Genomic DNA, 14,784 nt, shown 5'->3' on the forward strand with positions numbered 1-14,784 from the left:
CAATGTTATAAGAACTTCTACACATTTTTCAATTTGTTATATGAACTAACATTTTAAGCGATTTGTCATTCCAACTTTCCGAAGTTATTAATTTGCCTAATCATAACTTCGTTAAGTTTTCCGTCCAAAATAAATCACTTGCTTTGCAATGACTTGTGTTTGGGTTATTTCAGACATTTCAACATAAAAAAATATCATCCTAACTTTATCCTAGATTGGAGGGTTCCCAATGACTCTATATTTTTTAGTCATCTTCACTTCGAACACAGAGAAGCGAGTGCATGTCGTTCTCCTTTTCCGAACAACAAATTCTCAGATCCTCATATATCAAATCAACCCATTTTTTTTTGCATTTTTTGAGAAATCCTAGAATTATTTTTGTCGAGTGCAACTTATTAGAATGGGGTGAGATGTTGATATATTTGAAATAATCCTAGACATGGGTTATATGCCTTGCACATGATTATGATTCTATTATAGGTTCATAAAATATTAATATTAACATGCATTCAGTTATAATACGTGAATTAGTAACATCGCAATTTGCAGTGCCAAGTATAACCGTGGCTCAAATTGTTTTCGCTTTTTACTTGCACATGGAAGTACCTTTCTTGATTTTAATTGGTGTTAGAGAATTACCTATTACATATGGCTGTTCTAATTTTTCAAAACACTACAAATTAAACAGACAGTCTATGAAATACAAGGCCAAAGAGGTTTAAAACTGCATATATTTTGCAGAAACAGAAACAGATTGAATTGTGTTCTTTATTTATTGATATAAATGTCCATAGAAACTGTCCAACAGAAGCAAACAGATTCTCATATGCATTATAAGTAGATCAAACTTGGACGAAATCGAAAACAGAACATCAAAGATGAAGCCTTTTCAGTTCTCATTCCTCCATGTGGATTATGCAACGAAGACCTTCCCCTTTAAGCATGTACTCAAATGCCTTGTTGATTTCTGAGAATGGGACTTTGTGGGTGATGAATTTTTCTAGCTGCAGTTCCTGCAACATTAATTTAATTATTCAGTGATCACTTAATTAACTAATAAATTAAAATTTGGGAAAACGTGGAAACAAAACATGAATCAAAGTTAGCCTTCTACCTTGTTCATGTACTTCTCCACGACAGAGGGAATGTCCGTTCGAGGCTTGTAGTTTCCGAAGAATGTACCCTTGAGAGTCCTCTCGTTCAGAAAGTTAACCGGATGCGTCTTGAAGACGGCTTCTTTGTGTGGTACTCCCACAAGAACAGCAACACCCCAACCCTGAAATAGCAGTTTAATTATGTGTTTACTTGTTAATAAATAAGATCCCGTTGAAATTTGAAAGAGAGATTTTTTTAGAAAATGGAGGCAGAGAAGAAGCTATAGTATTACATCATGGACACATTCAAATGCAGATATCATGAATTCAACGCTTCCTGTACATTCAATGCTTCTGTCCACTCCTCCATTCGTCAACTCAGCAATCACCTCTTGAACTGGTTTTTTGTGCTCTTTTGGGTTCACGAATTCTGTCACGCCAAACTTTTTTGCTGCAAACAACCAAGTTAAAATTAAGAGAAGTCTCGAGAATATTTGTCAACTCAAAAAAATGATTAATGAACTGAAGAAAAACATATTCCTCCCCATTGTTCTATTTTTGAGAGATTATAGGAATTGTGTATGTTACCTTCTTCAAATCTGCCCGAATGCAAATCAACACCGATAATTCTTGAAGCACCAGACAACCTGGCTCCTTCAGCAGCCTAAAAACAGTAGGATCGACTTAGACACGCATTTTTCATCATACATGTACAAGTGAGCAAGCAAGTGAAAGTGACTAAAAGACTCACTGCAAGGCCTACAGCTCCCAATCCGAAAACAGCCACAGTTGATCCCTTTTTCGGTTTTGCAACATTTAGAGTAGCTCCGAGACCTAAACAACACACATTCAAAAAAACAAATAAGAAAATGATATCAATTACACAACTTGTATCCTTGAACAATTTGGCTCTATAGTAATAAACAATTTACCTGTGGAGATTCCACAACTGAGGAGACAGACTTTGTCTAGAGGCGCCAAGGGATTGATCTTGGCAAGGCAGCCAACGTGAACAACAGTGTACTCGCTGAAGGTGGAAGTCCCAACAAAATGGTAGATAGGCTTGCCTTGATTGAAAATCTTGATTTTCCATCACTGAGCATCACTCCCCTGTCAGTGTTTATCCTGAGGAGGTCACACATGTTGCTCTCTTCTGATTTGCAGTGAGCGCAGTCCTTGCATTCCCCTGTGAACACCGGCAGGACATGATCGCCGGCCTTCAGATCTGTCACGCCCTCACCAATACTCTCCACAATCCTAAAAGTATTCACCAGCAATCCACATAAGTTATAATTCATGATCAATGATTCAATTGTACATAGTCTGCCTATGTGTTTTATTAATTTGGTAACAAGATTATAGAAATGTACATACCCTCCTGCCTCATGACCATAAATTCTAGGAAACAAAGGGTTTTGTCCCTGCAATATAGAAAACCCATTTTAGATTTGGTGTTGTAAATATGTGAATCTTGAATCAATAAAATGAAATATGCTTGGGAGTAAAATGAAAAGCAATGATCATTTTTCAAATCCAAATTACTTAAATCATCGGTTATGTCATCGATATTCGACCATACTATATCGTTAATATTTGATTTTGATTAGTTCTTAATCGAAATTCAAAAATGTTTATTCCCATGAATTTCTCAAAACAATGCCATACCTTGGCTTCCCAGAAGTAGACATCAGTGTGGCACAAAGAGGTAAAAAGGATCTTTATGCGAACTTCATTTGCCTGTGGTGGTGCCACCTCAACTTCTTCAATCACCAGTGGCTTCCCTGCTTCCCAAGCTACAGCAGCTACACAAACCAGAAATAATAATAGAATTAAGGGGTTTTTAAACTTTAATCCTAGAAGAAGACTAAAATTTAATAAAAACCTAGTGTTAGATTGGATATTGATTTTAGTCCTTTAATGTGTACTTAATTCAAATTCATATTATATTTTTATTTTAATATTTAATAGATATCTTATTTAATGTCATTACATTAAATTTTAAATTTATTATTATACACATTTTAATTCATTAATTTTATTCAACTTCTTCTAATTAGTGTACCTAAACATCCATATCATAATATATTTTATTAAATTAGTATACCGAAATGTCCGTACCTAAATATAGTGTAGTACCTAAATACATTGTTGTGAATTAGTGGCACATAAGAAAATATGCAAAAACATAAGTGTACCAAAAATTCCGTACCTAAATATATGATACTAAACTAGTGTATTGAAATGTCCGTACCTAAATATATTATACTAAACTAGTGTACCGAAATGTTCGTACCTAAATATATTATACTAAACTAGTGTACTAAAATGTTCGTACCTAAACATATTATCTAAACTAGTGTACCAAAATGTTCGTACCTAAATATATTACAATGAATTAGTACAACATAAGACAATATGCAAAAATATAAATGTACCGAAAAATCTCTACGAAAATATTTTCTTATATGAGATATTTACTATAATGAGAATTAAAATTTATAATATAATCTTAAAATTTTATTTACGAACATCATAAAATTATAAATAAAAAAAGATACATTAAATACATATCCTGACATTAAATAGAGTCTAGGGACTAAAATCAATTTTTAATCTTGTATAAGACATTTTTTAAACTTCATCTTATTTAAGGATTAAAATCCAGTTTTTATAGAATAATTAATAACCAAAAATTAAATAAGAAACCCTTCAATTAATAAATAATCTCAGAAACAAAACGGAAATTTACCTCTGCAGCGTATGACCTGACCAGCAGTATTAGACATTCTTGCTTTGAATCCAGTAAAAACTTGATGAAATTGAAATCTTAAAGGCTTTTTGTAAGAACAGTTTGAATTGTTTAATTTTTTGTGGTGAGAAATAAAGGCACCTTGTGTGGGTATTTATATATGCATAAGGGCAAGTGGAGGCCGAATTACTTTATTAAATAACTGTTGATTATCCCAGATTACACTTTTTAATTTGCAACTACATTATATGATATACCAGACGCAAAACCAAAACCATTCCCTGGTTTTACGTGCTGCAGCTTGATACCAGGTACTGTTGGCCAATACTGGGTACAAGACTATACTTCCCTGGCCAATACTTGGTATAAGACTATACTCCCCAATTAATTCATTTTCTTTAATTCTTTGGTTAAATATATACTATAGCTTCATGATAACTGCTAATATTAAGAAGAAACACTTTAAAATCGAATTACAAAAACAATAAAAGAAAAGCTAGTGTACTAGCAATGTTAATAATAATTTGATCAATGAGTTTTTCTTCTCCTCAAAACGGTCCTTTAAATGTATTCGACAAAAAAAAAAAAAAGAAAAAAAAAAGAGTTTTGAGGAACATTCCTTGAATAAATCTTGTATGTGTTTTGCTTTGAAGCTCAAATTAATTTATAAAATATTATTATTTTCTTTCCACATAAATGTTTCAATATTCTAAACACTCATGTTTCTTCTTTTGGTTCTCTCGTAATCTTTCTTAATCAAAAGAGAAGATATAAAGATAAAATTACCATTAATACAAGAGGAGGACGGCATTTGTCATCATTCTTTATTAATAAAATAACCTTGAAACATAGTTATCGACCAAAAACTAGGAGAAATTTTTTAACACATATATCCCACCATTTGTGTAATGACAAGTGATGTAACATTCTGTATACCGATCACACTAAAAAATCTCTCAAAAACTAGAAGGATTAGTGGTATTGGACCACAATCCCGGGTTTGGCAGGAAATATCAAAAGAAATTGAACAATCAATAAAAAGGGAGATTATACTCCAATGCTCGTAGCGTGATCTGGATTCACAAAACTCCAAGACAAAAATAATCCAACTAAATTAGGTGAGTCGTATCATGGAAGAATTTTCCCGAAAAATGCTTAATTATTATGCTAGCTAGCTCCAACTTGGCTTCACTTGTATGTGTTTCTCTCCTGAGCATGGCCCCATGTGCATGGTTTTTTCAAATGAATATCTGCCTTTCAGTTTTTTTTTTTTTTTTTTTTTAATATAAATTAAAACGAGTGGTTATGATGAATTTTCAGAAAAATAGCTGCAGCAAAGAATGAAGCAACCAAAAGGAAATGAAAAAAAGATGTATGATTTGAGGATTTTGCTACAAGGTCTGCTTGCGTTCTTCATGGCCAGGTGTCAATAACAGGCACAAGAGAATAAAGCTATTGGATTATCTGCTATCTGGGAGCACAGAAAGAATGAAGAAGAAGAAGAATGGAACAATCACACGCAGAGAACGTAACTCTGCTAGATTCTCAGATCCCGGTGAGAAATCGATGGGATTTTTATGCATCTCATCTAGTGGCGAAGCCAGAAATTGTTGAGAGAAGGGGTGAAATATAAAAGGGTAAAAAATTTTAGAATAATGTTAATGACCCTATTTTTTAATAATAGACAGTATTAATATCGTTCGTAGTTTATTAATACAAACAAGTTATGATTGTTGTCATCAATGTTTCATCACTTTTATGTTATGAAAACGTAATGTACAATTCTCATTGCTAATAAAAATATAAAACATCTCTCCTAATATAAATAATCATGCTAGTCATTCAATTATTAATTCTCATTTCGATAATACAGTGGTGTTTGACAATTCATAACGAAAAACACAAAAAATAACTTAGTCAAACATCACTATTTGTGATACAAATCCAAAGAAAATAAAAAAGAAATTTGATGGGTGTGAGTGCTAGATGAAGACACCTAGCGGCTAATTTATTTGATATACTACATGGTAGTCAAGTGTCAAACGTGCAATCTCTCTTTACTTGTTTTTTAATGAGTTAATGCAAAACGCTCAATGTATTAATTGGTACATTCACTCCCTCTTGTTTCACACATTTTCTTAATATGTCCATCTTTTCTAATGGGTAATGACTTCCATCACCTTTGAATTCATCTTTAAAAACCAACCTTTCCTCAAAATCCATGGTGATGACACAATTAAACGGCGAGCATGACTCCCCTGTCAGTGTTTATCCTGAGGAGGTCACACATGTTGCTCTCTTCTGATTTGCGGTGAGCTCAGTCCTTGCATTCCCCCATGAATACAACTTCGGGTTAGTGGATACCCATGTGATGATTTAAAGATATGACACATTGCTATTTGTCCAGAGTGTCCCAAACGATCATGCCAAAGTGTAATTTCGTGCGCGCACTACAAGAAAACATGGCTAAGGTAGCGACAGACATTCGTCACATAAACATGAAAATTCGTGACATTTGATCATATGTGACAAAATTCCAGCGTCACTGCTTGCGTCATTTATAGTATAGTGACGAATTCTACATTCGCCACATATTTTTAGTATTAGTGACGCCGCATTCGTCACTTAATAACTTTACGTGTGACAAAATAGGCGTCATAAAAAACAAAATTCAATGACCTATAAGTTCGTCACATATCAAATGGATAAATGAGGAATTTATCATCACCCAATCTGATCCTAGAATGTTATGGTTGAGCATAAATGAGAATGAAAGTGTCACATATTCTTTTGATATGTGGCGCAACTTGCGTCATATGTAAAAATCATATAACCATGAGGAACAATGTGTGACGAACCAATTACCAAATATTCCCTGTTTTGCATCTAAAATTAGAATTCATAACAAATAGGAGGAATGCTTTGGCGAAACACATTTTCATTAATCAATGATTTAGGTAACATCCAGTAAATATACCAAGTGCACATCCCAAAAGCTAACATAACCATCCTTACACCTCTAGACATACAGAGATGCTAACTAGAGTTTAAGACATTGTGTTGGTAACAAAACAGGTATACCATGTGCATGTTTGAAACCAACGACATATGTCGTCATCCATATCATGGTCTTCCAGTTTAGCACAAGTATTGTGGTCATCTGAAAGATCACCATCACTACCTCAAGTGCTTCTTGAATACTTCTCCTTTAACTTCATCCTTCTTTTTCTTCATTACTTTGTGAGCCTTCCTAGCATGAATGGTTGCCCTCCCTTGTGGTGATGCTTTTGTTTCTTATGATTATATGAATTTTGTTGAAAGTATCCTGCATTAACATAAGCTACTTATTCACTGAAATTTTAAAGCATTCAACTTTTATAAAGATCGAATTGATGTAACATAAGCTACTTATTCACTGTAATTTTAAAGCATTCAACTTTTATAAAGATCGAATTGATGTCACCACTAAGGAAGGCCAAATTGATATCACTACCTCTAGAGAAGCTAAGTTGATTGGGTACCTTACTAAGCCTTAAAACCTCGAAATCACGTCAGGATTGTGACAGAGAAAACTTCACCTCGCCGGAGGTTATGGTTTCTCAAGTTCTCGTGATCTGTTCTTCAAACTAAGGGTATGGTTAGGTTCCTAAGCTTGCAAGGAACACGAATGTGGTCTTCAAAAGCTCGATCCATGAGAGTTGATGATGGTTGGGTGTATGTGTGCTACGGTGAATGGACGAGGAAAGGTCGAGAAAGTGAGGGAGAGAAGAAGGATGCGTACATGTGTGGGTGTATGTGTGTGTGTGCACACGGGATTGGTCAGAAGAAAATGATCACAATACCTGATTAGGCTGCTGTGAGGAAAAGAGAGAAAGAGAGTTAGGTTCTAGTTGGCCCAAGGAAAACAAAACAATCCAAATCTAATTGGCTCAAGAATATAGGGACTAAAATGATTGGTGAATAAGTGATAGGCAACCCAAAATTATATTTCTACCCAATCTCGATCTTTAATCGCCGTAACATTTTCGTTAAAAATCCAATTCGACCCTAACTCGCAGTCGATGCGCTCATGAAGTCAAGTACGATTTAATTACAATGGTAGAAATAATAATTTAAAACTACATATTCACATCCACGTCACTAAGCCAAAGAGGGCATATTCGACACTTGGGAAGAAAAATATATAATAATTTGGGACAGGGGTCGTCACAATTTATCTTTTTATTTTATTTTAATGTATTGATTACATCTAAATTTAATTTTTATTTCATTCATCATAATATATTTTAATGTCTACATTTAGGCAACTAATTTTTTATAATATATATTCTGATAACAATTTTGTATGTTCTTCATTTAGGTACATTAATACATTTGAATATTTTGGTATATCCATCAATACAAACATATAGGTACATTAATTCAATACAATGCATTTCGGTACGTATATTTTGGTACACACATTTGAGAATTGACTTTTAGGTACATTAATTCAATATACTATATTTCGGTACATACATTTTGGTATTGACATTTAGGTAAATTAATTCAATATAATACATTTTGGTACATATATTAAGGTTCATTATAATATATTTTGGTACAATCATGTAGGTAAAAAATATTTCGGTACAAAAAAGTCAATTTTATATATTTCGACACAGTCATTTCTTTACACTTATGTATTTATATATTTTTGTATCACAAATTTCTTTTAATATTTTCTCATTTATGTTCATTTATAATTAAATAACTAAATATGTGTGTATTAATAAAATTAAAATTTAATGTGGAGATATTAAATAAAAATACACATTAAATAACAAAAATTGAATATAAATTTTGATAAAAGCACACTTCATGGGATTAAATTGAATATGTAATCTAGCACCTAGGTTTTTATTTTATTTTAATCTTTTACAAGGACTAATGTTCAAAAACCCCTAATAATAATTTGATCAATGAGTTTTTTTTCCCTCAAAACAGTTCTTTAAATGTATTCGGTAAAAAAAAAAAAAAAAAAAAAAAGAGTTTTGAGGAACATTCCTTGAATAAATCTTGTATGTGTTTTGCTTTGAAGCTCAAATTAATTTATAAAGTATTATTATTTTCTTTCCACATACATGTTTCAATATTCTAAACACTCATGTTTCTTCTTTTGGTTCTCTCGTAATCTTTCTTAATCAAAAGAGAAGATATAAAGATAAAATTACCATTAATACAAGAGGACTGTTGGAATTTGTCATCATTCTTTATAAATAAAATAACTTTGAAACATAGTTACCGACTACAAATCAGGAGAAATTTTTTATTCTGATGGGAACACAAGTAGTACATCATGTGTTTTAATAGAAGTGGTGAGAAATTTAATTTTTTAAGTTATTAACTTTTTAACACACATATCTCACCATTTATATAATGACACGTAGAATACCATACTGTATACCAATCACACTAAAAAATCTCTCAAAAACCAGTAGGATTAGTGGTATTGGACCACAATCCCGGGTTTGGCAGGAAATATCAAAAGAAATTGAACAACCAATAAAAAGGGAGATTTTACTCCAATGCTCGTAGCGTGATCTGGATTCACAAAACTCCAAGAGAAAAATAATCCATTTAAATTAGGTGAGTCGTATCATGGAAGAATTTTCCCGAAAAATGCTTAATTATTATGCTAGCTAGCTCCAACTTGGCTTCACTTGTATGTGTTTCTCTCCTGAGCATGGCCCCATGCGCATGGTTTTTTCAAATGAATATCTGCCTTTCAGTTTTTTTTTTTTTTAATATAAATTAAAACGAGTGGTTATGATGAATTTTCAGAAAAATAGCTGCAGCAAAGAATGAATATCTGCCTAATAGACGTTGTGAATATAAATTAGAATTACCATGTTTATTACTCATAATCCAAGTATGGAATTATATAAAGTTCCTGGTTAAATTTGTGAAATGATATGTTATTGCATTGATTGATTAACGTAATTAAATGCTAAGATCGTGCATCTTTGATTCATGAATTGATTAATTGACGGGATTGTAGAATGACGCTGGATATGATTGTTATTAGTATGATTGTTTTAGTTGATCAATGTGGCTAGAAAATAATATTGCGCTTTGTTGATTTTTAATATGTTTCATGCTATGTATTGTGATTTTATGTGGAGAAACATGATGATTTAGGCGATGGATGAAGTGGAAATAGTAATGGTCATGTGGGATTGTTATGTAACCCTGAACCTAGAAATTCCTAGCATGTCAAGTTCTATTAATTGATCGATGAGTGCTATGATTTTCCGCTTAAAAGTACTGTGATAAAAGTTGAGGATAATATTCGGATGAACTACAAATGGCTTGATCCCTATTGAGGGTACGTAGGCAGTCTAACGGGAAGTTAGATGCAACCATAAAGTGTATGAAAAATTACTACGCAATCCGAGGCTTAGGATGTGCTTGGTACATATTCCAGAGGCAGGTATGTTAGATATATGGTTATTTGATGATGTCACGTGTTGATCTTGGATGTATGTTGGGATCGAGACGTGACACCACATGTTTAGTCAATGCTCAAAAGCGTGATGAATGGCGAACATCAAAGTTTGGATCATGGAGAAACGTTCAGTCATGTGATAATTCACTTAGTTTAGTTTGTTGCAGTTCATTTTTCATGGCCATGGCATCAAGGGCGAAGCTAGAATAACGTTTATGGTGGGCAACTAAGCAATGACAGATGTAGGTCATCATAGAATTCCAAAAGGAGTGCTTGCAATGCCAAATGTTTTTTCAATTTTAAGTGAGACATTTTGTTGAGCACTTAGCTAACTCATACTCACTATGTTTCTTAGTGTACATCCTCACCCTTTCTGCCATTTTAATTGTATCTTTATGGTCAATATTGTTGTAATGAACATTAATAGATAAGTTATATATGCATAGGGCTGGAAGGTCAAATTTATTAGACGTATGAGATGAGGGAATTCTTCTTTGTGAGCTGCTAGAATCAACTCTACAACTAAACTTTGTATCCGCCTTCTGGTGGTTTTGAATGGGGAGTGAGTAATATAATTTGTGGTGATGCTGAGTTGAATATCATTTGCCGTAGTGTAATTCGACTTCATAATGAGCGACGAAGACGTGTGATTTAAGACAAGGCTGATTCCTGCTCAAACTACCACTTTTAAGGCCGAAAGCTTGAGGGGAACGTGCCCCCTCTGGCCCTTAATATAATTCGCCACTGCATGACACAATTAAACTTGCAAAGCTTTCACTTAAAATTTTAATGGATGAAGTTTATATGAAGCAAAGCATCCACAGGGTTTATTAACCCCCAACGCCAATCATATATTTTCAAGCCTTGCCGCTTACCTTAGGCTTACACACAAAAACGTCGGGTTAATTTGGTTCCCATACTTTTCTAATCACCTCGAGCATTTGGGCTTTGAGGCTTCTAGAGTAATTATTCTCTATTTACATTTCAAACTCCGCATTTGTCTGCTTATTTATATCGATGATATACGTATTACTTGCAATAGTGTTCTAACATCATCAACAAGTTAATTCAGGAAATAGCCCTTTATTTTCGATAATGATTTTCGAACTTTACTTTTTGGGCATGAAGGTCAAAACATATTGTTATGAATGAGCTCCCCCTTGTCTCAATCCAAATACATATTGGACCTTTTGTAAAAGACAAATGATGGATTGCAAGGACCAGTTTCTACTATCTTCCAGTGTACGAAAAAGCCAAGTTTTTAATTATGGAGAAATGCCAAAAGAATTCTTATAAATGGAACTCTCAGACTTTCTGACACCTCATAATTTAACGGTAATTGATCTGTTAACATTACAAAATATTTTGTAAAAAATATGAGATGACAGATAGGCTCCTTTAGCATTTCTTAGGGTGAATTGTACGTTGCCAGATATTACTATGTGTTGAAATGTTGTTGGAGTCCTTTCTCAATCAAGTACGACAATTCATACATAAGGCTGCCATCACACATTGGATTGATGTCAGTCGTGTTCCACGCTAATAAAAATCAAACTCATGACCATGGTCTTGAAAATAAACATAGTCCCTCCATACAATTTATATGTTGATGCAGATTGTGCGGGTGATCCAAATGATGGATGTTTTATTGGTGAGGCCACAGTACTTGGTTTAGATTTTGAGGGTAATCTGGATGATAAACACTTACACTTGCATGTAAAGAGCCAAATAATTAAAAACTGTAGTGAGGTATTGTGAATAATGTGAAATTACATCCCCGAATTTCACTATTTAAAATTATGTCTTTTATATTCGTATTCGTAGTTTCAACGCTTATATATTTGTGGCGTATAAATTTTTCTATAAGTAAAATGACTGAAAACACCCTTAGGTATCGTTTGGTATGCAGACGGGACGGAACGGAACGGAACGGGACGGGACGGGACAGGATGGAATGGAACGGAGCGGGAGCAAAGATGCCCTCGGATGGAAACAAGGAGGAAGAAGAAGGAGACGGAGAGGTTATAATTTTGTGTTCCACGGAGGTGGAACGAGTCGTTCTAGCGGGTGAGGTGGAACGAAAATTCACCCAAAACTCGTCCCGTAGAACAGCTCGTTCCACCCATTTTAGGCGCACCAAACGTAGGACGGAACGCCTTGTCCCACTCTGTTCCGTCCCGTCCCACGTACCAAACAGTACCTTAATGAACTAAACGGAATTTTCGTGGACGTATTTGATCCTTTCATAATTTTTCAGATTTCTTTACATATTTGGTTAGTAAATGTCGATACAAATGCGTGACCACAAACGGATTGCAATTTGGAGCTATAACGAAAAAGTTATTAACATTTAAAGTTGTGAGCATTTTAGTAAATTTAACCTTCATTTCTAGAAGGCTCTATCAAAATCTGAAGCAGCGAGGAAGTGTGAGATGGAAAGAAAAAAAAGAGAAAGGTAAGAGGAAGGAACTGCTTCCAATCGGGCCTGGAAGCTTCTGATTTTTTTCTCTTCTGACCTCCCCGAGTAGGGGAATGGGGGGAAGGCTTTCTGATGGGTGTTCTCTATTGGATTGACCACTCTGCTCTCTAGCATAGAGTACTTCAACTGCTAGTATATCAATCCACAAGTCTGTTTAACTCATTTGCTCTCAGTAGGGATTACGCCTAAAAAATTTCGAATCACTGGTCTCCCGATTATCGATTCTTATAAACACCCAGTCTTGTGAATTCTTCTGGATTAGTGTTCACTCATGTCGATCTTCATGGTAAGCCTTCAATCTTCACCTGTTAGTTGTAAATATATCAGTTTTCATGGAATTATAATAGGATGTGTGGCTGGCCAATTAATATTCTTTCTTGTAATGATATGTTGGACCGCTGATGTTGTTGAAACTCATTCAGTATTATAATTTCTCATTTATATTTTGGAAAGGATGAATGGTCATATGTGCTTTTGACGAATTGGCATGTGTGCATATATCTGTATTTATATGCTTTAATTTGTACTATTTACTTGGATGAAAAATATATGTAAGACTTTGGCTATTTTCTGGATTTAGTTTTGTGTATATATACAAGGTTTTGAACATTACAAGGCTAAAGTAGTAATTGAAATTCTTATTACTTTCAATTCTTTTATGGGTGTGTTGATCAAATATCACGTCCTTGGGTTTGGGTTAAAAGATCAATTCTTGCTAATTGTTGAGTAGGATATAAATAGAGGTTAGAAACATGATTTATGGATTGTTTGGAAGTGTTTTGAAGTTGCAAATTGAATTAAATGAGTATTGGTTCTAAAATTGCATAAAACTTAACTATGTTTTCAAGTAGCTTACTTTAGCTCTTGTTTTCCCGGGCTTTGTGATTCTGTTTGGTCCAATTTTACGTATTTTAAAACTAGGCATGTCCATGATTAAACTCATCTGATTTCACTAAATTCCATTGAGTTTTGAATCTTTTGATTGATCAAAACCAAGTCCAAAGTTGAGTTGCAGAGCTGCCAGACAGCAGCAAGTTCTGCATTTCCAGTTTTGGGACCCCACTTTATATCTGGCATAAGTTTCAATTTAGAGCTCTGTTTCCTACAAATCTTTAAAGTACATAAAACGAGCTTCAAAACTCTATTAAGTTTGTACCATTTGGTCTAGTTTTGAGTGTTTAAAAGTGAGCGTTAACTTGGTGATCAAAATAGTTGTTTCTACAGCTTTTGTGGAGAGGTGAGTATTGTTTCTACCTTACTCAACTCTTCCGCAAATTTCTTTTAAATTACTATTGCCTTATATCAGTGTTGATATTTGAATTATAAGTTGTACTAAAATAATGTCTCTGCTAGGCATGTTTATAATTTGTAATTAGTCACTTCATTGCTTAGTAATATTCATGATTGTTGTGTGTTACTATTCGTTCATGCTTTTATAAATTGGATTGGGTTCGGTTGTTCCTAGAAACTTTGGAGGGTGTGAGTTAACAAAACTAGTTGATACGTGGAACCGGAATATATGTGCTTATGTTGTAAGCCATAGGGGTTGAAGTAGGGGTAGGTTGTGTGTTGGTCTAACTACACCATGTAGTAGTGGTACATTGATGGTCCTGCTTGGAGAATCCGCGATAGGGGACCATATGTATTTCAAGGTGATCATGCTTGGTATATCCGTGATGGGTGATCATTGCCTGCACAATTAGACTATGTTGTTCTGCTTGGTTTATCCACAATGGGGGATCACACGCATTCTAGGAGTAATCATGTTTGGTACATCCTCGATAGGTGATCACTACCTAGAGTTAGGATGTGGTCTTGCTTAGTATATCCGCGATGGGAGGACCATACGTATTGAGGGTTGATCATGCTTAGTATTTCCGTGATAGGTGATCACTGCCTGCACAACGAGATTATGCTTATGGTTCTACTTGGTATACCTGCAATGGGGGGACCATACGCATTCTAGAGGTGATGA

General features: G+C 34.1%; 1 protein-coding gene and 1 long non-coding RNA gene across 2 annotated transcripts; both read right to left on the reverse strand.

The window, feature by feature from the left end:
* Positions 1 to 752: 752 nt before the first annotated feature.
* LOC103951141 (alcohol dehydrogenase) lies at positions 753 to 4,001 on the reverse strand. Its single transcript, XM_009362449.2, is given in 10 exon segments — positions 753 to 1,013; positions 1,115 to 1,276; positions 1,388 to 1,545; positions 1,683 to 1,758; positions 1,846 to 1,928; positions 2,027 to 2,164; positions 2,167 to 2,351; positions 2,469 to 2,515; positions 2,760 to 2,896; positions 3,844 to 4,001. Coding segments are annotated over 10 exon segments (1,140 nt in total). The 5' UTR covers positions 3,881 to 4,001; the 3' UTR covers positions 753 to 896.
* A 2,763-nt stretch (positions 4,002 to 6,764) lies between these two features.
* LOC125475673 lies at positions 6,765 to 7,733 on the reverse strand. The gene is made up of 2 exons (XR_007257028.1): positions 7,365 to 7,733; positions 6,765 to 7,168 (listed from the first exon to the last, which is right to left on the reverse strand). It is a non-coding gene; the product is annotated as an uncharacterized LOC125475673 (long non-coding RNA).
* Positions 7,734 to 14,784: the final 7,051 nt, after the last annotated feature.

Source organism: the organism of the source record quoted next, unplaced genomic scaffold, assembly GCF_019419815.1.
Source record: "Pyrus x bretschneideri cultivar Hongxiangsu unplaced genomic scaffold, Pyrus_bretschneideri_v1 Contig16, whole genome shotgun sequence".
Lineage (NCBI taxonomy): Eukaryota > Viridiplantae > Streptophyta > Magnoliopsida > Rosales > Rosaceae > Pyrus > Pyrus x bretschneideri.